Source organism: Amphibalanus amphitrite, unplaced genomic scaffold, assembly GCF_019059575.1.
Source record: "Amphibalanus amphitrite isolate SeventyFive unplaced genomic scaffold, NRLGWU_Aamphi_draft 000717F_arrow, whole genome shotgun sequence".
NCBI classification, from domain to species: Eukaryota; Metazoa; Arthropoda; class Thecostraca; order Balanomorpha; family Balanidae; genus Amphibalanus; species Amphibalanus amphitrite.
Genome location: NW_024882211.1, coordinates 232,899 through 257,185, shown reverse-complemented (window position 1 = coordinate 257,185; position 24,287 = coordinate 232,899). Strand labels below are relative to the sequence as shown.

The 24,287-nt window shown below is 46.5% G+C and overlaps 1 protein-coding gene and 1 long non-coding RNA gene across 2 annotated transcripts in view; one reads left to right on the top strand and one right to left on the bottom strand.

The window, feature by feature from the left end:
- Positions 1–24,287, bottom strand: part of LOC122365134 (fibrillin-1-like) — a 248,808-nt gene that overhangs the window by 11,142 nt on the left and 213,379 nt on the right. Inside the window, exons 23-24 of the mRNA XM_043336109.1 lie at positions 13,174–13,434; positions 11,001–11,127 (exon numbers count right to left, since the gene is read on the bottom strand). Coding sequence (XP_043192044.1) covers positions 11,001–11,127; positions 13,174–13,434 — 388 coding nt within the window. The remainder of the gene's footprint in view (positions 1–11,000; positions 11,128–13,173; positions 13,435–24,287) is intronic.
- Positions 17,319–19,368, top strand: LOC122365135. The gene is made up of 4 exons (XR_006253682.1): positions 17,319–17,533; positions 17,887–18,019; positions 18,378–18,622; positions 19,135–19,368. It is a non-coding gene; the product is annotated as an uncharacterized LOC122365135 (long non-coding RNA).

The following is a 24,287-nucleotide window of genomic DNA, read 5'->3' as shown; positions in this document are numbered from 1 at the left end:
AGTGGGGCCCCTAGTCATCTGGAGGACCTGGTCGCCTGGGAACCCCTGGTCGACTGGGGGCCCCTGGTCGTCTGAAAGTACGCTTATCACCTGATTGATCCCAAATCATCTGAGTGGCTACTGGCTACTGGATATAAGTAGTGACTGGAGTAGGCACTCATCTGAAGGAGCCAATATCTTTCACGGTGCCGGAGATATCACAGAAAAACAAAAAGGCTAAACTGAATACCCCCCAACCTTGGCCCCAAAGGCGTCATTGGCTAACACAGGGATGTGGGTCGATTTGCAATCGCATTTCCTCCTAAGTCCTATTCCTCCAATTAATACAGAGTGTCTCAGAATTACCCAAGCATTTATTTTCTGGCTAAAAGTACAATTGCGCTCGTTTCCTAGTGAAACATATAATAGCCGCGTTTACATAGGGCTAGTTGCCAGATAGTGGAATTCCGATAACGAGACATTTATTCCCCACTGTTATATTATATACCTACATATCCGGAATTGGAGGATGTTCAGTAATTGAGGCGCTCGTTCATAAAATGCCGTGCGTTTCATGCACACTCCTCAAGCAAAAATATTTTTACTTTCCAATTTTCCACATTTTCTCAAGGCTTAGACCGTTACAGAGACCGTTTTAATTGACTTTGATGAAGTTGAACGCGAGAAATCACAACCAAATGCTACATTAGGTTGTAAAGAACTGAATTGCGTTTTCCCAGCACACGTGGCGTTTTCTCACCTACGTCTGCAGGAGAGACCGGACCCGCTATGCCCCCCCCCCCACCATCGAAAGGTTCTTCATGACTCCCGGGGGCCCCCGGGGAACCTGGGGGCCCTGTACACTGTGGGGGGCCCCTTCGAAAGCAGGTGGCCCCCTCCTGGGCGAAATCCTGGGTACGTGCCTGATCTGATCTTGCATGTGTGCATCATTGTATGTTTCGTGTATTTATGCATTGATGTATGGTAGCTGTGTCTGAGAGATATATCAGGCTTGATATCCCAGAAAAAGGAAGATGCGCTTCAATGAATGTTTGTGTTTGCGAGTGTGCTAGACATTTTGAAATTTCAAAAAATATGTCAGACTTGATAATGGGCTACGCCCGAAACTGTTGTCTCACTTTGTTATAATTATATTCGGCAATATATTGAACCTTATTATGAGGCTACGGTTTCTTATTATCATTTTATTTACTGTATTATTATGTGAACATACCTAACTAGATTAGAACATGGTAAATCCAGCATGAATTTTGCATTCTGATTCAATCAAACACGGTCTACAATGATCCATCTGGGATTTGGGAAACCAATGAACCACCAATAAACTCAGTTGGTATTCATTCATTGGCGATATGATTTATATAGATGCACTTCCATAGCTATCTATTTCAATTTATACTTGCGACAACAACCTCTTGACTTTCACTTCATCTTTGAATATTTTCATATCGTCACATTTTCAATCAATCTTTTGAGCGTGTCAATAGCAAAAAAGTAATCTCTTCGAAATTATGAGATGTCTCTTCCTGCCGAAAACAAAAATAAATAACAACCGCACACCTGTCGGCAGCCAGCCAGCCCAAACAATAACAAAGACCGAAGATACCAATGCGCAAATACAATTTGATTTAGTAGCCTTGCGATAATTCAGTCTGTATAAAGCGCGCAAGCACTGTCTCATAATTGTCCCTACCAGCCGCTAGACGCACTCGCGAATCCCCTTTGCGAGCGGTGCCTTGCGTCGGCGTTTGTTGCACAAAGTTCAATGACCTCCCGGCTCTGATTCTTTTCACTCAGTTTTGCAAGCGAAGAACTGAGCCTAAAGAACGTGCAATTCTGCTCGGCGCCGGCTGCGGTCCCAGGCCACCACGTGCACACCGCTGAACCCACCCGCTCGAAAAAGTTGACACGACAAATGAATGCACGTGTCCGACTTCTAGCGAAAATTTCACCCCCGTAGCCCTTACCGTTTCCGTACAATAGCGTGTGTTTGCCGTTTATAATGCTAATCCTATGGCACACGTGAGCACACGCCAAGGGCGCACCCCCGGCCGCATCGTGACCAAAATTGAATACGACCTGTTGAAACACGTGACTTACTTTTTACCGCATGTCTGAAGAAATGTCCTGGCGCGGGTTAATCTCACACGTGACGAAAAGGTTGGAAGTGATTGTCTATCAGTTCCTACTAAAGAAGTGTTGTTGTGCACGCCGAAGGCGCGCGAAAATTTTTGAAAACAACCTTTTCCTCCGCTTTTTAGGCACATATTTTACGTGCTCACTGTTCAAAGCTCTTCTCGCTCTTTTACCAAATTTGAAGGTGTAAAAATACCTAAGGTTTGGTGGGGCCGGTGCCACACAAACTGTATAGGAAGCTTCGCCCATGGGTGACGATGTAGAAAAGTTTGTTGGCGGTGGCATACACACCAGACCACCATATCGGATTGATACCGGAGCGCGAGGTGCGTAAACACAAGCGCACAACGAGAAGGTGGCAGCAACAGAAAGATAAACCATAACAGGACTGTTCCTCATGAGATCGATTAGCCTCCTCGGGCTTCTCATCCAAATTACCTCGACCAGCGCTCATGACCTTCTCACAGATGCATATTACAGTGTTGAATACCTAAGTAACCAGCTTCAATCACCGAAACTGATGCCTGCTGTTGCGGCCAAACCTGTTGACAATAATTAATCGTGATCCATATAAAATAGATGTCATGTCATGATGCACGTAAAGTAAGCTCAATCCGTTAAGACCAAAGACGTGTTTTATGCATGGTAGAGCGTAGACAGTTTTGGCATGCTTCATTCATTATGCTGAATGCACGTTCATTTGTGGCAGTTTTCACAGACCACAAATGAACAAAGAAGATAAATCAGGAAAAACATCAATATGTGCAAGAGAACTGCTAAGTTGGGAAACATGCCAAAGGAGTAACTAGATAAATCATAGGAGGGCAGCGATCAACGGAGGTCGCCAATAGGTAGAAGGGCTGCGATCGACAGGAGGTCGCTAATAAGTAGGAGAGCCCCGATCAACATCCCGAGTTTCGACAGGAGGGCACCGATATAGGTAGGAGGGTGACAAGCAGCAGGAGGGCGCCAATGGGTAGAAGGGCGGCGATCAACAGGAGGGCTCCAATAGGTAGGAGGGCCCCGATCAACAATCAACAGGAGGGTGCCACCAGGTGAGAGGGCGGCAAGGAACAGGAGAGCACCAATAGATAGGGAGGTGGCGATCAACAAGGGGTCGCCAATGAGTGGAAGGGTGACGATCAACAGGAGGGTGGCAATGGTGAGGAGGGTGCCTTTGTCCAAGAGGATGACATTGAACAGGAGGGGACCTGTGGGGAGGGCGCCAATTTAGCAGGAAAGTGCCAGTGGATAGGAGGGCGGCGATCAACAGGAGGGCGTCAGTGGTTAGGAGGGCGGCGATCAACACGAGGGCGCCAATAGATAGGAGGGCCCCGATTAACATTCAACAGGAGGGACTAGGGAATCAATAGGTAAAAGGGCGTCATGCAATGGCTAGAAGGGTGGCACTCAACAAGAGGGTGCCAAAAGGGAGGAGGGCGGCCATCAAAATTTCACGAGGGCGCAATAGGTGGGAGGGCGCCAATGATTATGAGAGTGCCGACCAGCAGAAGGGCGCCATTGTGTAGGGCAAGGTGGCGACCTACAAGAGGGCGCCTTCGGGTGAGAGGGCGCCTATTTACAGGAGAGCGCCAATAGGTAAGAGTACAACGATCAAATGAGGGCGCCAGTGGGTAGGAGGGCAGCGATCAACAGGCTTACATAGGCGACTACCGCTACGCTTAGAAAGCTACAGCCTACAAATGCGGTTGGAGGGCGCCCAAGGGAGCCCTCCAATCGTATTTGGAGGGGTATCGACAACCGTATTTTCCCTGCAAACACATTCGCGATTGGGCGCCCTCCAGTCGCGATTGTTTTTCGATTCGATTCTATCACAATTGCATTTGCGATTGGAGGGCGCCTTCGGCGCCCAAGGGGGGGGGGGCATGGCCCAGTGGCCCCCCTGCCTACGCCCCTGGCTCAGTACGGCAGTGGAGCTCCCTCGTCCGTCGCACCCGGAGTCGACGGAAACTGTCACGACACCAGTCCCCCAGACTGCCCCCACCCCGGACGAGACGGAGACGGCCACAGATACTTCGGTGGGAGCAGCTCAGCCTCTCGCCGAGGTACCAACTGAGACCCAGCAGGACCATGTCCACATGACCCCCCAGACTCCGCTTCTCGCAGACTCCGTGATCCCAGAGACCCCAGACGTTGTCAGCACGTCTGTTGACCCCACAGGGTCTCTTGATTCTCTCAGCTCGCCTAACGATACGGTCATTGAAGCTCAGAGAATATTAGATAACCAGTAAAACGCCTTTTGGGCGAAGAACGAGCGAGCGAGATAGTGAGCCCCGCACGTGCGGAAGGGCGAGATGGTACTTCCAACGGGCTTGCGCAAAGCACCCTTCTAACCGGTCGCTAGCGGTGTACCAAATTTGAACGCAATCGGCCCAGCCGTTCCTGAGATCTGGAAGCGGCATTCTGCACGTGCGCACGTGCAAACGGGGTCCAAACTGACTTTTGCACGGCACCCTACTAACCGGTCTCCAACCGTGTACCAAATTTGAGCGCAATCGGCCCAGCCGTTTTCGAGATCTGGAAGCGCCCCTGCACGTGCGCACGTGCAGTAGCACCTTAACCGCAACACATGGGAATGCATTGCCTGGTGGGTGCCTACCTGTATGCCAAGTTTCAGCGAAATCGCCCCAGTAATTACCGAGTTATTAAAATGGGAACAAAGTTGACACCTCTTATTGTTGTATTTTGCACGTGCACTGGGGTGAACCCACATGCATCGAGAGTATCCTATTTTTGGTAGAAAGGATGCAGCTACCCTATAAAAATTACCGCAAGTCAATCGCCCAAGCGGCTGCTGAGATATGAGCCTCTCAAAATCACTACTTTTGCAAAACAGCTTGAACACCCTTGACTTTTCACGTGGCACGTGCCACGACGGTCACTGAGATGTATCAAAAGTAGTCAATTACGGGGTAGAAGGGATTGGGCTACCCAGCAAAAAAGACCGCAGGCCAATCGGTCCAGCGGTTGCTGAGATATAAGCCTCTCAAAAGCGTTACAGGCCGGGCTGGGCCGGGCCGGGCCGGGCCGCTCATACTGAGATTTTTCCGTTATATTGAAAAGACTCGCTTCGCTCGCTGCGCTCGCTCGCTCGTAACAAAAGGACAATGCAATGCTTGCTAAAAATGCAAGCAACAATGCAAACCCTGAGCCGCTGAGAATTTATGAATTTTTGCATCTCGAGATAGAGCACGAGCCTCGTAAAAAATTGACCTCCTTGACATAGAAAAGGCTAATGTGGAAGGTGAACAACCGTCAGCAAACGCTGATATGATTTCTTACGATTTTTTTTTGGTCACCTTCACCCTTCAACAAACGTTTTCATTACTCCCGAGTCCCGATGCATATAGGCGACCATCATCGCATGCTTTTCAGGTGCAAAATAAAGAGTTACCAGTTTATTTCCCATGTTGTGGTAACTCGGCAAATACTGAACCGATTCACTGAAACTCGGCATATAGGTTGGCAGTTGGCACCTACCGTCACACAACGCATTTGCATGTGTCAAGGTTGGGGTGCTGCTGCACGTGCACGCATTTTTAAGCCGCACCCCACTGGGGTACGTATCCCAGCTAGGAATAAACTAATAGCACCATCGTGATCCTCTGATCGATGCTCCCGGCTGCAGGAGCAGCGGAGGAGTCTGCGCACCTGTGCCTGTTCTTAGGCAGCATCTCTGACAGCTGACGGATTAAATCTGATCCCAGGCGTTAAATTAATTTATAAGATCACATGTCAAGATGTCAATCACTTTTGAAACAAGCCAACAGCAATAGCGTTGACTTTGTCATTGCTACACAATATTCATTGCCACACAATATTCATTGCCACACAATATTCACAATAACGGCTCAGAAAACATGTACGCGCAGGGGCCAGGGCGCAGCACACGGACACTCGAACACAAGCCTCGTGATCTTCCTCCTCCTCTAGCGGCCGTTAACCAGCGCCACCAGGCGATCGCGCAGCGCGGAGCCCTGTGGCAGCCGGGCCGCCCGGTCGGCATCCCCGGCGTTCGGGTCGACCTCGGGCTGGGGCCGCTCGAGCTCTCCCTCTGGTTGTGGCCGCTCGTCGGGTTCTGGCAGATTGGCCAGCAGACAGATTGTGGAGGATGCAGCACGTCACCACCATCTGGCATGCCTTCACAGGCGCATACTGCAAGACGCCGCCGGACTGATCCAAACACCTGAAAGGGGTAGACGTAAAATATAAAAAGTATTAAAATATCATGATGAAATCAGCCAGAACATGGGATCGTCTACACCGTTATGACAACACGTTATTAACAACACCGTTATTACAGACATTCAATCACATGCTACACCTCTGCATTTTCAGCTTATTCATTGCTCATGAGGCAATTAGGTATTTAATATGGTAGGGGGAGATCGCTTCCGGTTCCCCAACCTGGAAATGATTTAATGATCAAGTATAATGCAATAAAAGATGCCACTCACCTACCTATAACGCGCCTTCAGTATGCCGAAGCACCGTTCTACAACAGAACGGCACTGTGTGTGTTTCTTGTTGAAGGCTTGCTTGTCCGGCGTCATGCCTTCTCGATGTCGTTCGTCGAAGGGGACGATCAGCCAGGAGCGAAGTGGGTATCCGCTGTCTCCTAGCAGGTACCCCAGACGGCCGTGGGATGACGCCAGCATTTGGCCCAGTGCACTTTGTTCGAAAACAAAAGCGTCGTGACTGGCACCCGGAAACTTGGCGACGACGTTTGTGATGAGCATGTTGCTGTCGTACACTCCTTGTACGTTGATGCTGTGCCTCTGGTGACGATTCACGTAGAGGTGTTCATTCACGACGGGAGCCTTGATGTTAACATGTGTGCCGTCCACACAGCCTAGCACGTTTGGGAGGCCAAACTTGTCCCTGAACTGGGGCTCTGTGTCAGCGATTTCTTGCTCAGTTCCAAGGAAATTAATGACATTGGGATAGGCAGCACGTACAGCCTCACAAAACCGCTGGAGGACGCGGCTGACGGAGGGCTGACTGACGTCCACCACAGTGTCGCCGGATGGACGCTGAAAATTGCCCTCCGCCAGGACACGCAGCGCGCATGCCACTTGCACATCTGGTGATATGTTACGACCTCGGCTGCTCCTTGCCATACTATCACGAACTTGTAATGTCAGTTCAAGTAGCATGTGTCTTGGCATTCGATACCTTTTGACAGGGCTGCGGAGTCGGAGTCGGAGTCGGAGTCGGAGTCGGAGTCGGAGTCGGAGTCGGAACCGGAGTCGATATTGGAAACCCCAGCCGGAGTCGGAGTCGGAGTCACCGAAAATCTGTCGACTCCGCAGCCCTGCCAGGTGTGCGGAGTCGGAGTCGGGAGTTGGAGTCGATCGGAGTCGACATTTCTGCCCGGAGTCGGAGTCAGAGCCGGAGTTGGTTTTTGAAAGCCGGAGTCGGAGTCGGAGTCGGAGTCGCCGTAAATCCATCGACTCCGCAGCCCTGCCTTTTGATAAGGTAAAGGTCTGGCTGATCGAAAACTCTCCCAACTCTCTGCAAGGCCGCTGGGGATTGTCGTACCTACACATCTCGTGCGTCGGGATCGAGCACTGCTAACAATTCCATTACCCAGGGCTTGTGTAGATACTATGTTTTTTTTTAATCCAAATAACATGCTACGTAAAAACCAAACGTCTCAAGACACAAAGCTGGGATATCATTCGGCTTCTCTCTGGCCTGCACTCCCTTGCACACCTTACCAAAGCCCTAGGACCCAAGGCCATAGGACCTAAACTTTATCGTTAGTTGATCGTCGTGTGTGCAACAATGAGATGCTTTCCCTAAAATAATCGCGTGTTTTATCTATCGATAGTCTTAACCTAAAATGAGCCTCGCTGACACATCACGTTCGATATCATTTAGTGTTTGGGTGTAAAAGATCAAAATCAATTATTTGTTTTCGAAATATGATCAAAAAGTTGAGTTTAACAAACTTTTACCCACATTGTTGTTTGCAATGGATTCTCGGCCACGTAAGTAAATAAATGTAGTTAAGTGTATTCCGTGCTTGCCTCGCAGCCGTTCCAACCACACTGCTGGTCCTCTCATGGGACTCGGCGCCGCCGCCACTGGCGTACCACGACGGCCCACTCCAGTACATAAATCAGCATTCAGCATCGGCTAGACTGGGCTAGACGGCGTCCCCCTGGCACATAACTGGGCCACGCCGCGTCTCATCCGGTCACACAGCTAACTACAGAATTACAAACTACAATTAATTAGGTATGTACATCAATACCAATATAGTTATGGCAAAATTCAACATCAGAATCCAATGCCAGCAGGGGATAGCCGTCTAAAACGCCTAGGGTAGGTAAAACGCCCCATGCCAGTATGTCCATCCTGTATAGTATAGTCCATCGCTCCATATCCTGTATGTACGCTCTATATCCTGTCCATTCTGTATAGCCAAGACACTGACCAGGACGACTCGCCAGGACCGCGACCTCTATGTGCCCCGGTCACGTACCGAAATGGGGAAGAGGCGCTTCTGTTGTCGCGGTCCTGCTCTCTTCAACTCACTACCATCGATACTGACTGAGCTACCTGTGACCGTGTTCCCTCACCACCTCAAACGTTACCTATCTGAACCACCGGACTAATGTTTACTTTTATACCGTACTGTGACGTTTTATCGATTTGACCCATTCACCTGTGTGCTGTATGTTCCATCCCATACTTTTTATGACTTTGTATCTTTGACGAGAGGTGGTAATAGCCACAAGCACTGTGGATCGCCTTAATAAATGTCTATGTCTATGTCTATGTCTACCGACTGAGCTAAGGGAGAGATTTAGAGAGCTACTAAATACTTTTACTCTATTATTGTATAGATACTATTACTCTTATCAATCGCTGAAAGTTTTAAGGCAATCGTTCAGTCGCTGTAGCTATGATGATTGACAAGCATTCTAATTCTTGAGGTGAGGCCACTTGAGTGTTCTGGTGACCTGACCTTTGAGAGACCTTGATCTGAAATTTTCACAACACTTGCAGAAAAGATGCATTAGCCGTTTTCACGACGGGCTATCCGGCGAATGAACCTAATTGGACCAAATCTGCACCTTATCTCTTTTACAGCAAATATCTTCATTTTATGAATTTATTTCAGTGTTACTGTTACAATGATACTCTCTGATATGACAAAGCAGGCATATAAGCAATTAGCGCAACCATAGCTGATAGCTACTAAGAGATACACTGAACCTAATTTGACCAAATCTGCACCTAATCTGCACCAAATTTGCACCAAATGTGTACCAGATGGCCGTCGTGAAAACGGCTATTAACAAGTTTACCAGAAAGGGTTTTTGAAATATCTATGAAAACCGCAGGGTGGTGTCTAAACATCCCCCGGCATTGTCGCGGGTTAAGGAAAGGAACCCCACCTTAACCCTCGCCCGTATAGGGGGGGGGGGGGGTCGAACGGACCCCCCATGGTTTTTCGCAAATAACTCGCGTAAAAAGCGGCCGATCGCGACGAAACTTTCAGTACCCTCGCGTTTATCAATTTTACACCTACCCTGAAAATTTCATGACCCTGACTCAAATGACCTTTGACCTGTGACCTACTTTTCGAGACCATGTTTGGCCGGAATCGCGATTCGGCGTATGTCGGCTCGCATTAGCCGCGCGTTTGCAGTCTTTTCGTGGTTTCAAGCGTTCAAACATGTGATATGATGTTGCCCCCATGCATTAGGGTGGGTGTCAAGGTCACCTGAAGGTCAGGTCAGGTCATTGACCTTTTTTATAAATTTAGTCCGAACCTTTTGATGGGAAGGATTCACAAGGACAGAGCCACCGCTAAGCGAAGCTTGTTGCGATGACCCTGCCCTCTACCCTCCGATCGCGCAATTCCGATTCTATGGCAGAATAGAGTCCAAAGTTTAACGTGCGCACAAAGCCGCGCACGGCCGGTCCCCTCGCTGATTTCGCCTGGCTACGGCCTGCCACCAACCGCAGCCATACCTGTCAGGAGGCCCATAAATGTCGAGCGCCCGTCGCGCTTCGAACCCGGACTGTCACAACCGGGAACGCGTGCTCTCACCACGCGGAGTCCAACGCTCTAACCAACTGAGCTACGAGACCTTTGATGACCTCGGTTCACTTTTTCGAGTTTTACATGTTTCTAGACCAGTTTTTGGAGCTGAATTCGAATTTAGCAACCATATGAACATTTACGAAGTAGTTTTGGTGCCTTCGTAACATGTTACGAAGCTGTTAGAGGCGGTTGCCACCTACTACGAATACCCTTACTGGTTGACTTGACCTGACCTGACCCGACCTGGCCTAAATGCATGAAGACATCATCTGTGATCAAAAGTAACATGATATTCGTGATCAGCACCCCGAAAAACCCCATAGCAGCCACACTTTACGACGTTCTGACAGGTCCCGATTTTCCCGACTTTTGGTCATTGACCTGACCTCCAAGGTCAACCAATGACCTAGGACCTTAAAATTGGGTATCATCGGCTTCCTCTCGTCACGGGCAACACGCTTTTTTTCCGCGAAGCTCTAGCTCGATCAGGGACGAAACGGCAAGGGGGGGTCCAACGGACCCCCCCCCCCCCCCTTATACGTTCGCGGCTGGAAAAACACCAATACGGGCGAGGGTTAAAATAGTACATGCTTTATCGGTTTAGTCTTGATATGATCATTTGAGATATAATAATTAAGTTTCCATAACCTAGTGAACCTACTTAGTGATAACACTGCAGTGTTTCAGCAGGAACTTTAGCTGATCATCGCTATTGTGTGCCGCTGAGCCCTGCAGCGGGCCTGGTGTGTGCAATGGGTGCCCGGCCGCGGCGCCGACTCACTTTCTGTGTGCGTCGTCACGCTCGTAGTCGGGCGGACAGTCGATGCGGTTGCAGCGGTAGCCGCCGCGCGTGTTGAGACACACCTCGTCCGAGTCGCACACGGAGCCGGCCGAGCACTCGTTCACGTCTGCGGCCGGGCGGAAGGTCACACTCACGGACTCTGTGCGGGTCGCGTATTCGCCAAGTGTATTACACGAATCAGCCCATCAACTAGCGACATCTCTAGTGCGACGTCATAGCCATGCGACGCGACAATGCATGCATTGAGGCTAGATTTGAGTTGACTGTTTCCAATTGTATATGGCTAACAATCAATTCCATGTGTCGTCGTAGCCGAGTGGCTAGAGTCTCGGTCTGGTGATTGAAAGATCGGTGGATCGATTCCTGCATTGGCGGTTCTTCTTCTCTTAAAAATGAAGTCGGTCGTAGACACGCATTTTTGGCCCACGTTCGCACGCCAACATCGTACGCCCAATAAATCTATGACCAGTATTCATCTTATTAAGGAATAAGCTGCAAACAAACTGACTGCAGTTTGATTGCAGTATGTACCCGAACTACCGATTTTGTTACGGCACTGTCGATATTCGTCAAAGTCGGAAGAGCTTTTATGAAACCCAACCGAATGACAACGGATTCCTGCATTATTTCATCGATCAGGTAAGACATGTATAGAGATAAATCGATGACAGCCCGCCGTGAGCATGCAACTTAACAATCAGTCCCGAGTTATCTTCATATACGTCTAATATAAATATTTTTGACTTTAACTAGATTCCAAGTAAGGGGATGTATTCCCCTGGCGGCAGATATGCAAAAGCTATAGTTAGGGCATTGCAACTATAGATGACGCTCCTTGGCGGCTGGAAATTGAGAATTTCGTCTCGTGATACGCTATGCCGAAATGTTTTTTTGTACCTGGTGATTCTTACACGAAAAAAACTATCAAATAGCCGGCTGACCAGCGTGCGATTTTTTACTTTTCATCTTCGTTTTCGCTACTTTTAGGTACTTTACCTTACCAAGTGGCAAGTGCCCACCTACTTTCAAAAGATCGGCGCCGCCCCTGTCATATCCAGCAGAAAGAAGCTGCGTGCTATCACCCATTGGCAGTGAGAAATACCTATTGCTCAATGGCCATCGCCCAGCACCATTTGTCTTTCCATTGGCTACGTTCGCATAGTAAGTATGCACTATGCATTAGTGATGTCAATCACAGAAAATCAGAACACCGATACCAAACCAAATACAAACCAAAACCATTGGAAAATACTGAAACCGAACCGATCGGTTGGACTGCAAACATTTATCTTATGCAACATGTTCATTAGAAGAATACTTATCTCTGATTTCTTAGGTGCACGCCGTTGCAAATGTATCCAAAAAACGTATATTTTTTATAAATTTAGTCCGAATGGCTGAATGGGCGGATTTGAGGAATCAGAGCCCGCACTAAGCATAGCTTGTTGTGCTGACCCTGACCCCACCACCCGATCGCGCAATTCCAGTTGTATGGCAGAATTTTGTCCGAACGTTTAACGTGCCCTCACGACTGGACACGGTCCCCTCCGCTCACTCACGTTACCTGGCTTCTGTGCGGCCCCTGCCACAGACACGCACGCCATTACACGTAGGAGCTAAATGTGGCCGCCCGCAACGGGGCTTGAACCGGGCTCTCACTTCCGGCTAAGCGTCGAATTCCGGCGCTTTTATCCACTCGGCCACGGAGAGGACTATAATGACAGATGACACGAAAATTGAAGCCGCCGAGTGGATTCGAACCACTAACCTCCGTACCACCAGTTTGATACTCTAACCACTTCGCCGCGGCGACTATATATGTTAGACAGCTTAAATATCGTAAAGTTAAAACCTAGCTTCAATAGACGCCACGAAGGGCAAGGACTGAACGTATGATGCCACGTTGACGTCACTCAAGAGGCACGCTATTGGTTGGCCGATTCGTGTAATACACTTGGCGAATACGCGTGCGGGTCACACCGGCGGCAAACTCACGGACTCTGTGCGGGTCACACCGGGCGGACGGACAGACGGAGCGACGGACGGACGTCTCTGTATGTGTCAGACAGACAGACAGACGGCCAGACGGCCAGACGGCCCTCTTTGCTGGTGGAGGGAGGGCGGCCCGGAGGCGCCCCCCGCGGCCTCTTACCCTGACACTGGCGCGCCTCCGGTCCCAGCACGTAGCCGGCCGGGCACTCGCAGCGGAAGCTGCCCGGCTCGTTGACGCAGAGGCCGATGCAGAGGCTGCCGTAGCTGAGCCCGCGCGCCTCCTCGCACTCGTCGACGTCGACGCAGCTCCGTCCGTCCGAGTGCAGTCGGTAGCCGTTGTCGCAGGCGCACCGGTACGAGCCCCACGTGTTGTGACACTGCTGGTGGCAGATCCCGGGCCGCTCCTCGCACTCGTTCATGTCTGCGGCCGGAACCGGCAGTGGTTAATCACAGCACCGCGAATGGGGTAAAGGGACCCCATCCACCTTCAAAAAAGCTAATGAATGTGCATAAAAGCGATGTCCCATGGTTCAGAAGAATCAAAAATGAAAATCTACCAAATTTCACCGAAAAATATTCACTGGTTTTAAAATATTATACTTTTACTTTTGTTTACCTTTTGGGACCTCCGCTGTTCCTACCAAAATTCTTACAGATAACGTTGGGACGCCAGTCGCATGTTTTTTAATCCCACCCAGAAATGACAAACAAGCCCCTGATTGGCCAGTTGCCGGCCAGTTGGACTTGAGCGGTCGCCATCGGGGAGTCGGCCGGCGTCGTTAGGTGTTGAATTATGTGTTTCGTTGTGCCAGATATTGCCAATTTGCTTTGATATTTGATAAATAACGTTGGCTTTTTCTTTGGTGACCTTGCATACTAATACTCGTACGACGATATTTTGGTGCCGATTATTATGCATTTACATCTTGAGACAAATGTGGCGATTTCCACGCCCCTGCGATACCAAACGAAAGCTCCTTACGAGACAATTCTAAAGCACCTAAAATTTTTGACCTCAGGTCAATTTTCAAGGTCAGAGGTCAAGGTCAAAGGCACAAACCGGCACATGTGTAGTGATCTCAAAGTAAGCGTTCTAGAGGACGGCAGCATACATCAAACCGGCAAAATTGGGTGTCAAACGAAAGAAGAGAATTTGAGGATTCCGAAACTGTGCTCAAAATCTAAGATCAAGTACAAGGTCACGCTCAAAATTGACCTCAAACTTTGCACTTTTTCGTACATCTTGCGTGCTAACTTCCAAGGTATTTTGAAACGTTTTGAGGCTTATCAGTTCCCTATTTGTGGTTCATCTTACGATACAAGGCTGATCAAAGGTCAAGGTCACAGAAGAGTATCCCTGCTAGAGGCTATTTCACTGATTCAAGTTAGAAATAATAAATAAGACAATTTTCCCCTCCGGAAGCTCTCAATGAAGGCTTAGAGGAAAATAGATGCCAGATTCGTGATCAGCGGGTACAAATCCATCATAGGCGACCTTTCATGTGTCAAGGTCAACCAAAGGTCATTCGAGGTCACATGAGGTCAACATAAAACTTGACCTTTTCCAAACAATATATATATATATATATATATATATATATATATATATATATATATATATATATATATATATATATATATATATATTATATATTTATTATATATATTTATTATATATATATATATATATATATATATATATATATATATATATATATATATATATATATATATATATATATATATATATATATATATATATATATATATATATATATATATATATATATATATATATATATATATATATATATATATATATATATATATATATATATATATATATAATAATATATATAATAAATATATCATAAATATATAATATATATATATATATATATATATATATATATATATATATATATATATATATATATATATATATATATATATATATATATATATATATATATATATATATACAGGGTGATTCATAGCCGTGTGACCGAAAATAAATGAAAACTACAGGAAATGCATTCGTGTTACATGCCATTCCCAAGTACCATATTAAACAGCCAAATCTGAAGTTTTGATCCATGTATAGCATCAGTCACAAATACTTTTCCTTCGACTCTCACACATCTTTTAGACAAGATGTTCACAATGGCCACCTCGGCGACGGATGCACTCCAGCGCCAGAGCCTAAAGTTGGCGATGGCGCGGACGCACAACATTTCTAAGGAAATAGAACCAAAGCAGCTTCCAATGGCATCCTTCAGCCCCAGAATATCCTGGGGACTCTCCTCATAGATCTCAGACTTTGCTACAGCCCCAGAGGAAGAATTCCACGACATTGAGCTCCGGCGAGTGTGGCGCCCACCTGACCTCAGCGCTCTTTGAAGTCAACTTTCCGGGGTTCGCTTACCAATTTTTTTGTGTGCCTTGTTTATCACTGAACCCGTGCCCTCTGCTTTGAATTGATTAACGATTCTATGAATTGTTATCTTCTTTGGAGTTTCCCTTGGGTGCAAGCCCTCAGACGTGCAGAAACATCTTTGTGTTTGCTTGACGGACTGCGTTAACCTATACAAATTACACATTTTTACTTTTTGCTGCGCTATGTACATCTTGAACGATACACACAGACCAGACCAAGATAGAACAAAACTTCATAAAATTTTCTACTAGCACGTGAAATTTCACGCGGAAATATGCAATCCTCTTCTCAAGAGAGATCAACTAAATAGGTCACATGGCTATGAATCACCCTGTATATATATATATATATATATATATATATATATATATATATATATATATATATATATATATATATATATATATATATATATATATATATATATATATATATATATATATATATATATATATATATATATATATATATATATATATGTTGCAGGCACTTTAGAAAATCAGTCATTTTGTAAAATGCCTAGGCATTTTACAAAAAGACGGCTGTTTGAAAAATGACTGAACGCAACCAGGCTTTTTTCAAAATGGCTAGCCATTTTACAAAATGACTAGGTATTTTGCAAAATGCCTGACCAGCATGGAACGTAGATCCCACTACAGATACTATGGCCAACAGTTTTTGGACGTCTTCCTATAGGTACCCATATAGGTACGTGTTCAGCCTGTAGCTGATCGATTTGAAGCTCTGTGATGACGACAATGCTGAGTAACGACCAGGTTGAGTTGCAGACTCGGCTGTGGCATAAAGCATTGTTTAGTTAACACTGTATGTAGAAAACTCCCAAGTACATCAACGCCGTTCATGTTCTGCCTGAAACTAGACCTAACAAAACCAGCCGGAGACCGGCCCTAGTCAATAGGCAGACCCGGTTGATGTACAATTACATGTAAACGAATGAGTGTAGTCTTTATTTGATTGTGTCTTTGTTTGACAGCTTTGAGTACCTACTTGCATGGTCCCAATTAAAAATATCAAGCTCCACATCGGGAGAATCATCAGGTCGCTTGGCGTAGGACGAGAGCGTTGGTTTCAGAAGACACTAACGCCTAAGTGTGTGGGATCGAATCCTCGCGACCTCTAATGGTTTTACAGATACAGGCCGGCATAGGGCCAGTCGTTTGTTGACGCTCCAGATCGATCATTTTAAATCCAGCAGCGTCGCTGACGTGGGGGTTGGAAATGTCGCGGGCCTGCACTTCTCAAAATAGAGAGAGGCATGTATGGACTTCCCACTGCTGGACTCCTCTGGTCATAATGCTGGACTCCTCGGTCCACCTACACGCTACCAAAACGTATATAATTAGGTACTCGTATCTACAACACGCTGCTCAGTCATTTTGTAAAATGGCTAGGTATTTTGTAAAATGCCTAGGCATTTTGCAAAATGACTGGAGAGTCAGTCATTTTGTAAAATGCCTAGGCTTTTTGCAAAAAGCCTGGAAAATCAGGCATTTTGCAAAATGCCTAGGCATTTTACAAAATGACTGATTTTCTAAAGTGCCTGCAACATATATATATATATATATATATATATATATATATATATATATATATATATATATATATATATATATATATATATATATATATATATATATATATATATATATATATATATATATATATATATATATATCATTCGACGCGGCTTGACAAGACGAATGCGATGGTACCATTGCCGTAGCTCTAGGACCATTTTTGTCGAAGTTATTTGCGAAAAACTAAAACCACATTTCGGGGGCGTTGACCTGATCTCTGACCTCAGGTCACCAAAACCATGGATTACTTACTGGATTGGCAACTGGCCGCATTTTAGCGACCACTGCGTTCCCTGCCATCTAGCGGCGGGAATATCGACAGGGAGGAGAAACGTATTGCGGAAATTACAGCGCCACGCGTTTGCTGTATGTGAGCACGTGTTTCTTTGTGTTGTTGCGTCGGAAAGTTCATCCTAAAAGCGTTTTTATTGACTTTATTGATTATATTGTGAAGCAGGCTCTGGTCAGAATATCGTATGCATTCGGTGAGTATTCGCTTTGACTGTTTTTTCCCTTAAGAAGTGAGTGGGATTGATCACAAGACTCAGCTCTTTCTCTGACATTTCACTTTCAATTTTGCGTTGGATTTTTTTGAGAAAAAAAAAACAGCAGTATTAATAGGAAATTTTTGGATGATTATGCCAATTTGGTCTGTTCTCAAGCAACATATTCGATCAAAGTATCCATATATGTCTCAAGTAGCCCAAAACAGTTCATTGTGATTGCTCATTGCAGATGTAGATGGCAACGGGATTATGTAGTGCCGAGCATTGATAATGTAGAGCGGCAAATAATAATACATATGCAACTTTTTTAAAATAAAATTATGTATTTTCAGGCATCCATGCTGTGGTTATAATTATGCCGAAGGCACGGAATAGCAGCAAGTGGTGTGGAGCCATCAACTGCAAGACGTCGAAGGCAACTCACCCTCATCTCAGTTTTCATGGATTTCCTTCTGATGCCAAACAGTAAGTATTTGTGACAATTACACAACAGCTTGTGATGCAACATTGTTACCTGTCTATTGTCTAAAAAGTATGGCTGATTTGAGTCAAATCTTCATAACAAGACTGACAAGTTAAATGTAACCAGCATATTTTTGCTAAATGTTTTGTGTTACCACTTATTTTTGGAGCTTTAATTTTCATGCTCATTTTCAGTCTCATTCAACTATGTTTTCCAATAAATGTTTTTGAATTTTTAGGGCTATGATGCAGTTGCTTATGAACTATGAAGGTATGATAAACAGTTAAGTTTCTGATCATTTCAGGGCTGGATGAAAGCTGGATGAATGTGTAAGTTGTAACCAATTTTTTATGTTGCCAGGTCCAAGAGGTGGGTGCAGCTGTGCATAAGGAAAGACTTAGAAGACAAGTCTGCAGAGTATCTGGCTGAGAATGTCAGACTATGCACGAAACATTTTGAGCCCAATCAGTATCATCCAGGCAGCAGGCGCCTCAAGCGTGATGCTGTACCAACTGTGTTTGACATTCCGAATCCACCACCAAGAGTCACTGTAACAAGACCTCTGTCTGTACGACAACCGCCAGAGGAGAAGAAGTTCAAGAAAGGTGAGTGGTGCAAAGGGTGGTGACCAGTAATACCTATTTCGTTTAACCTATTTTGTGTTTTTACATTAACCATTAAATTTCCTGATCAAGGATGAGCTCGTGCTGTCAGACACCCTTTGACATTTCCAGATCTATATACTTGCTGATTGAAGTACAAGCATATAGAAATGGATCTTAATAGGCTTGATTTTGTGCTGATGGTAATATGTCTGTGCATTCAGTCTAAAACCCAGAATCTGTGTAAAATATAGTTGTCTCTGATCAGGGATATTGATTGAAGCTGCTGATATCCATCTTGCCATTCCTGGTTTTAAGTATCTTTCATCTTTCATAGAACCTTTTCTGTTCATCGTCCATAAATGTGATTTTGATTCATGTGGTTACATTTCATGATCAAGTGGATGCTACACATAATATGTTTCAGTGTTGTGAAAAATAGATGTATGTGCTGGATGCTGTGGCTTAGGCTTCGTATAGATAAAAAGTACAGATGCATTGTTTTTGTGTTTCAGGCAATCCAGTGGAACCAGCCATGGATTGGGGTGGTCTTTCGACCGTCATGGAGGACTGGTGCGAGAGTGGAGACGCAACCAACCAAGCCAGTGCGGATGGACAGCAGTCTTCTCCACCTGACAGTGAGTCCTGTTCAAAGGAAAATGTTGATGTCGAAGCATTGAACAGGAAGTTAAAAGCACAAGGGGCAGCTATCAACAAGCTGCGCTGCAAGACCCAACCGGCAAATAACGTGCTCAAGGAAGATGAAGGCAAAAATCAACACGCAACAGGCAGTTGAACACCTGGCAACAGTAATGCCAGAAAAGATGATGCTGTTTACAAAAATGCAGCTGAAAGCAGTATCATCCAAGGCTCATGGTCGTCGGTACTCTGACTCAGAACTCATGGAAAGCCTGGCACTCTTCTACCAGGGGGCACGTGCCTACCGCCACCTGAGGCCACGGCTTGGCCTTCCCAGCCCAAGGGTGCTGCGCCAGAGGATGGAGCATATACAGCTGCTCCCTGGCTTCCACGAGACGATCCTGGGGTTTCTCAAGGAGAAGCTGAGGGGAGCGCCTGCAAGTGACCGGAGAGTCGTCATTTCCTTCGACGAGATGCAGCTCAGAGCGAAGCTGACGTACCTGCGTGGGGAGGACAGGGTCGAAGGTTTTGAAGACTTTGGGTCGTTCGGCAGGACAGGCCGCTTCGCTGACCATGCCCTGGTCTTCATGGTGCGCGGCATCAGCTCCAGATGGAAACAGCCTATTGGATATTTCCATAGTGCTGGCACAACACCTGCCTCAGTACTAGAGCAGCTGCTGGTGGCGTGCATTCGAAAGGCACGGCAAGCTAACCTGGAAGTCATCAGCACAGTGTGCGACATGGGAAAAGCGAACCAGGAGGCAGGAGCTCTACAAGAAAAGGCTTGGCGTCACAGAAGAAAACCCGGTTTTCAGCGTGGACGGTGTTCCAGTAGTCGCCATGTATGACCCACCGCATCTGATCAAGTGCATCAGGAACTGCTTGTTGCGGCATGACGTCCATGTTGATGGTTCTGTGATGAGCTGGGAACATGTGAAGGAGCTGTACCAGATGGACCGAGACAGGCCTGTTTCGGTGGCACCAAAGCTGAAGAAGGACCACGTCTTTCCGGGACCATTCAAAAAGATGAAGGTCAAGCTGGCCACCCAAGCTCTCAGCAGAACTGTCTCCGCTGGACTGCATTTGTATGCGGCAGTAGGTGAGTATTTAGGCAACATTTGCCTTCACGAACGTTAGTTTCCTGATATTGAACGCATATTTGCCATATTTATTAGTCTTACCAATTTCATTCGTGCTAATATGTATCGAAACTTCCACAATACGCAAAAAAGTTATGCTGACGACTGTGTTTTACAGCACCACTCGAACTCTTCAACGTCTTCCTCTGCTTTTATTGTAGATATTGGAACAATTTTTCCCATTTAAAGATAGGCGAAGTGTGTCACAGTGCTAGAAAAAGGCTGTCGTAACAATGCATTTTCATTTTTTATTGTCCACAGGCCTCCTGGATCAGGCGTGTACGGCAACAGCTGATGGACTGCTCAGGCTGAACGACATGTTCGACGTGTTGAACAGCAGCAGGCTGGTGGAGCAGTACCAGTTCAAGCGAGCGCTGACGACCTCAACAGAGCAAGAGCATCTGCGCGTCCTCAATGAAGCTCGTGAGTGGTTAGGTCGCTGGACTGTGCCAGATGGTCCACTGCCCGATAGCATACGGCCCCCGCCGAAGGTAGTTGGTAGCACTGCTGCTCCACGGCGTACATTTCCTACCAGCCCATAGGGTTTACATGTTAAATGGCCTGTTTTCAGCGAGCGATATCTCGGTCAACCTTTGAAGGAATCAATGGTTCTTAGTCTCAAATGATAGATCGATGAATTTTCTTTCGACAATTCCTCTACCATTTTTCACGATACCCAGCCGATCTTCTACGGCGTACAGGGTAAAGATTTCTCTGCACGCCAGCACCCGCGATCCGCCTCTCCGATCGTCGGCGCGCGGTCCTCGGTAGCGCAGTCGGTAGCGTATTGGGCTACGGATCCGAGGGTCGTGAGTTCGAATCCTGTGAGCGCCGCGTGATTTCGGCTAGAATCGAATGATGTAGATTCTTGAATGTTTGCATAATCAATTATGAATAGCTAATAGAATGTATCTGCCCACTAATCGGCCCCTAAAACCTGTTATTTTAGAAATTTAAGAAATGAATGTCACGTGCGCGTCACAACTGCCGACCATAAGCGCTACCATATTCTAGTTTGAACTAACTTTTTGCTAGTCCCGACCACATATAGTAGGTTTTCTAGTAGATATACTAGAAATGCCTACCAAAGTTCGTCCTACCCGTCACTCAATATACCCTGGATAGCATAGGCGGTTTGATGCTAACTCTCGACGCAGTCGAGAAAGTGTGGGAACAAGTGAAGGACTCGGGCCAGCTCTTCACACGCAGATTAAATCAGGATGCTCTTGAAAACTTTTTCGGTGTAATTCGTCAGGCCGGTGGTGACAATTACAAACCGGACCCGTCGCAGTTCAGGCAGGCGTACCGAAAGTCCGCTGTGAACAGTGTCTTGTGTCCCTCTGTGAACGGCAACTGTGAGCCGGATACTGATGGTCTGCTGGCTGCCTTCACATCAGTGGCCGCTCGCACAGACTGTCCCGTGCCGGCAACAGTGGCGCATGTGTCCATCGAGCCGCCACCGGCCCTGGCAGTGGAACCGAGCGCGGACGACGTGACGGACAATGTGCTGACGTACATAGCTGGGTATCTGTGCGCTAAGGGTTCTGCTACCCACTCGTGTGCTATGTGCAAAGCGGCTCTACAAACCAACCGAAGTGTCGCTATGCACGACCGGGAGGCGTTAACAGCCTTGAAGAGCTTCACGGGCGAGGGGCTATTAGATGTGGGGAGCCTTGTGCTTCCCACCGACACATTTTTTAGTGTTGTCAAGGCGACGTATGAGGCCGTGCAGCACTCCCCCGAGAGCTTAATGTGTCGCCCGCGGCTGGGTGAGCGCTTGGTCAGTGATATGCTGTCAAACAGTGTCTCGTTGCAGCTCAAGGGCGCTATGTGTGACAGTAACGCGCTCGAGGCGATGGTAGCAACGTTTGTTCGGCTCCTTATTCACCGTCGCTGTAGTGCGATGACCAGTGCGTCAGTTCAGAGGGGCACAAACAAACAAAACCGAAAGTACGTTAAGGTTTCAAGGCGTTTGTAGGTCGGTGCGTCACGGAAGCTGTGAATGACGGGTCTGATCAATCCTTGCAATTGAAATGGGTGCTGTTTGCGTGTATATAGTTATTTAAGTGAGTGCTGTGCCAAACCAAACATTGTCACGTTATCACACATTGTTGATTTGTATAGCTATGTTCTGTGTCTTCGATTATTTCGGGATTATTTCGTGAGCGAGGTCTCATGACCAGCCAAGGTGAAACGAACGAGAGTGTCCGTCGTAACACGTCGCGGCTGTGTTGCTGTAAGAACACGCATCGTATGCTGTGTTGTATTTGTGCAGCTGCTTGGGCGCACTTCAATTGCCTTCATGTTGCCGTTATGTTTTACTGTTGTTTCCAGTGTTTCACGACAGCCGCCACATGCATTACTTTGTTTCTGAAAACAAACGAAATACCTACTACTACTTGAGTTTATAACCCACCTGACGTATATTGAAAGTGAACGGTGAAACCGGTGGGGATGGAACACAGATAGTGGCATTGGTGATGACGGGAATGTGGTGCAAGCCACGTCAGATGTCCACTTCCCTATTTACTTGGGATTAGAAGGTCTGACTTCTGTAACATATGGCAAGCAGGTAATCTCGCTAACGACATCGGTTTCAAGCGTTTCCCACAACCCTCAGGACATTTGATACCGTCCTGGTTGGCAATAAGCCACCTATTAATACTATTTTATGCGTACAGTCCATTTTAATACACATACAAAGTCGTATCTTCATTAGTCCCGTATCGGTGCCAGTGCCCAACCAGTGCCAACAGCAACGCGGTGCGCCGATCTCCTCCCTGTCGATAAATCTGATCATAGATGGCGCTGTCTCTGCGTGGTCGCGGGGAACAATGGGAAAGGGACGGAGTTGCCAATCCAGGTTAGTAATCCATGCCAAAACTATTTTCTATTTTTCTCTACGCCAAACGCTACACAACCATGCTCGTAAATTGTCTTTATCTCTAAAACTCTATTTTTAGCAGCTATTTGAAGTTTGCCTTTGTTACGCCGAATTGGTTGCCGTGCAGGGGTCTAGAAAAATGGACCCTGTGACGTCATCGAGGGGGCTAGGTCTAAATTTTTTACTTCAGAAGATGTGAAATTGGTTGGAGAAAAGGTACTGAAAGTTTCGCTTTCCTATCCCTAAGCGTTCGGGAGCTATCGCAAATATTCGCCAGGGGGGGGGGGGCGAAAAACGCCCCCCCGGGCCTGCGAGGGTTAACAGGCTTGTAAGAACCAAGTGAACCATTTTTTAGTAGAGTGGTCATGATCGTCCAGGGACTTTAATAGATAATAGTCTTGCGCAAACTTATTAGGTACTGGAGGAAGCAAAATGTTACGATTTTGGGGTACCTACGCAAAGTTGATATTACAACATCCCAGGTTTTTTTGGCTATATAAAGTGAGAAGGAAAGTTCAATTAATCATTTTTATTACAATTGCAATAATGATAATCTCATGATAATCGTACTGTCAGGTATTGATAATAGTCATGTCACGTCATACCGCTAACCACACAGACACAACACATTTTCATCTTTATGTATCTAGGCAATAGGCATAAGGTATTACAGGCACGTTTTTGCACACCTCTTATGTGCAAGTGGGCATGCATGACCTCCTTCACAGACAAATTTTGACTGATTGTGCTCAAATTTTGTAAGTAGGTACCTACATGTAAAGGGAATAGGGATGCAGTTACAGACTAAAGTTAGTCGGACACTCTTCTTAATTCAGTTTTGTACACCGATTCCTGCTTTCACACATGCTGTGCCAACCCCGCTTTACAGTGGACAGCTGCTTCTGTGACACACACTAATCTTGCGTTCATTGAAACACTTAGTTTTGAGTGTTTTGACTCAGTTTTGTTGTAACGTGATTAAGTGATACCTTTGTTTATGCTCTCA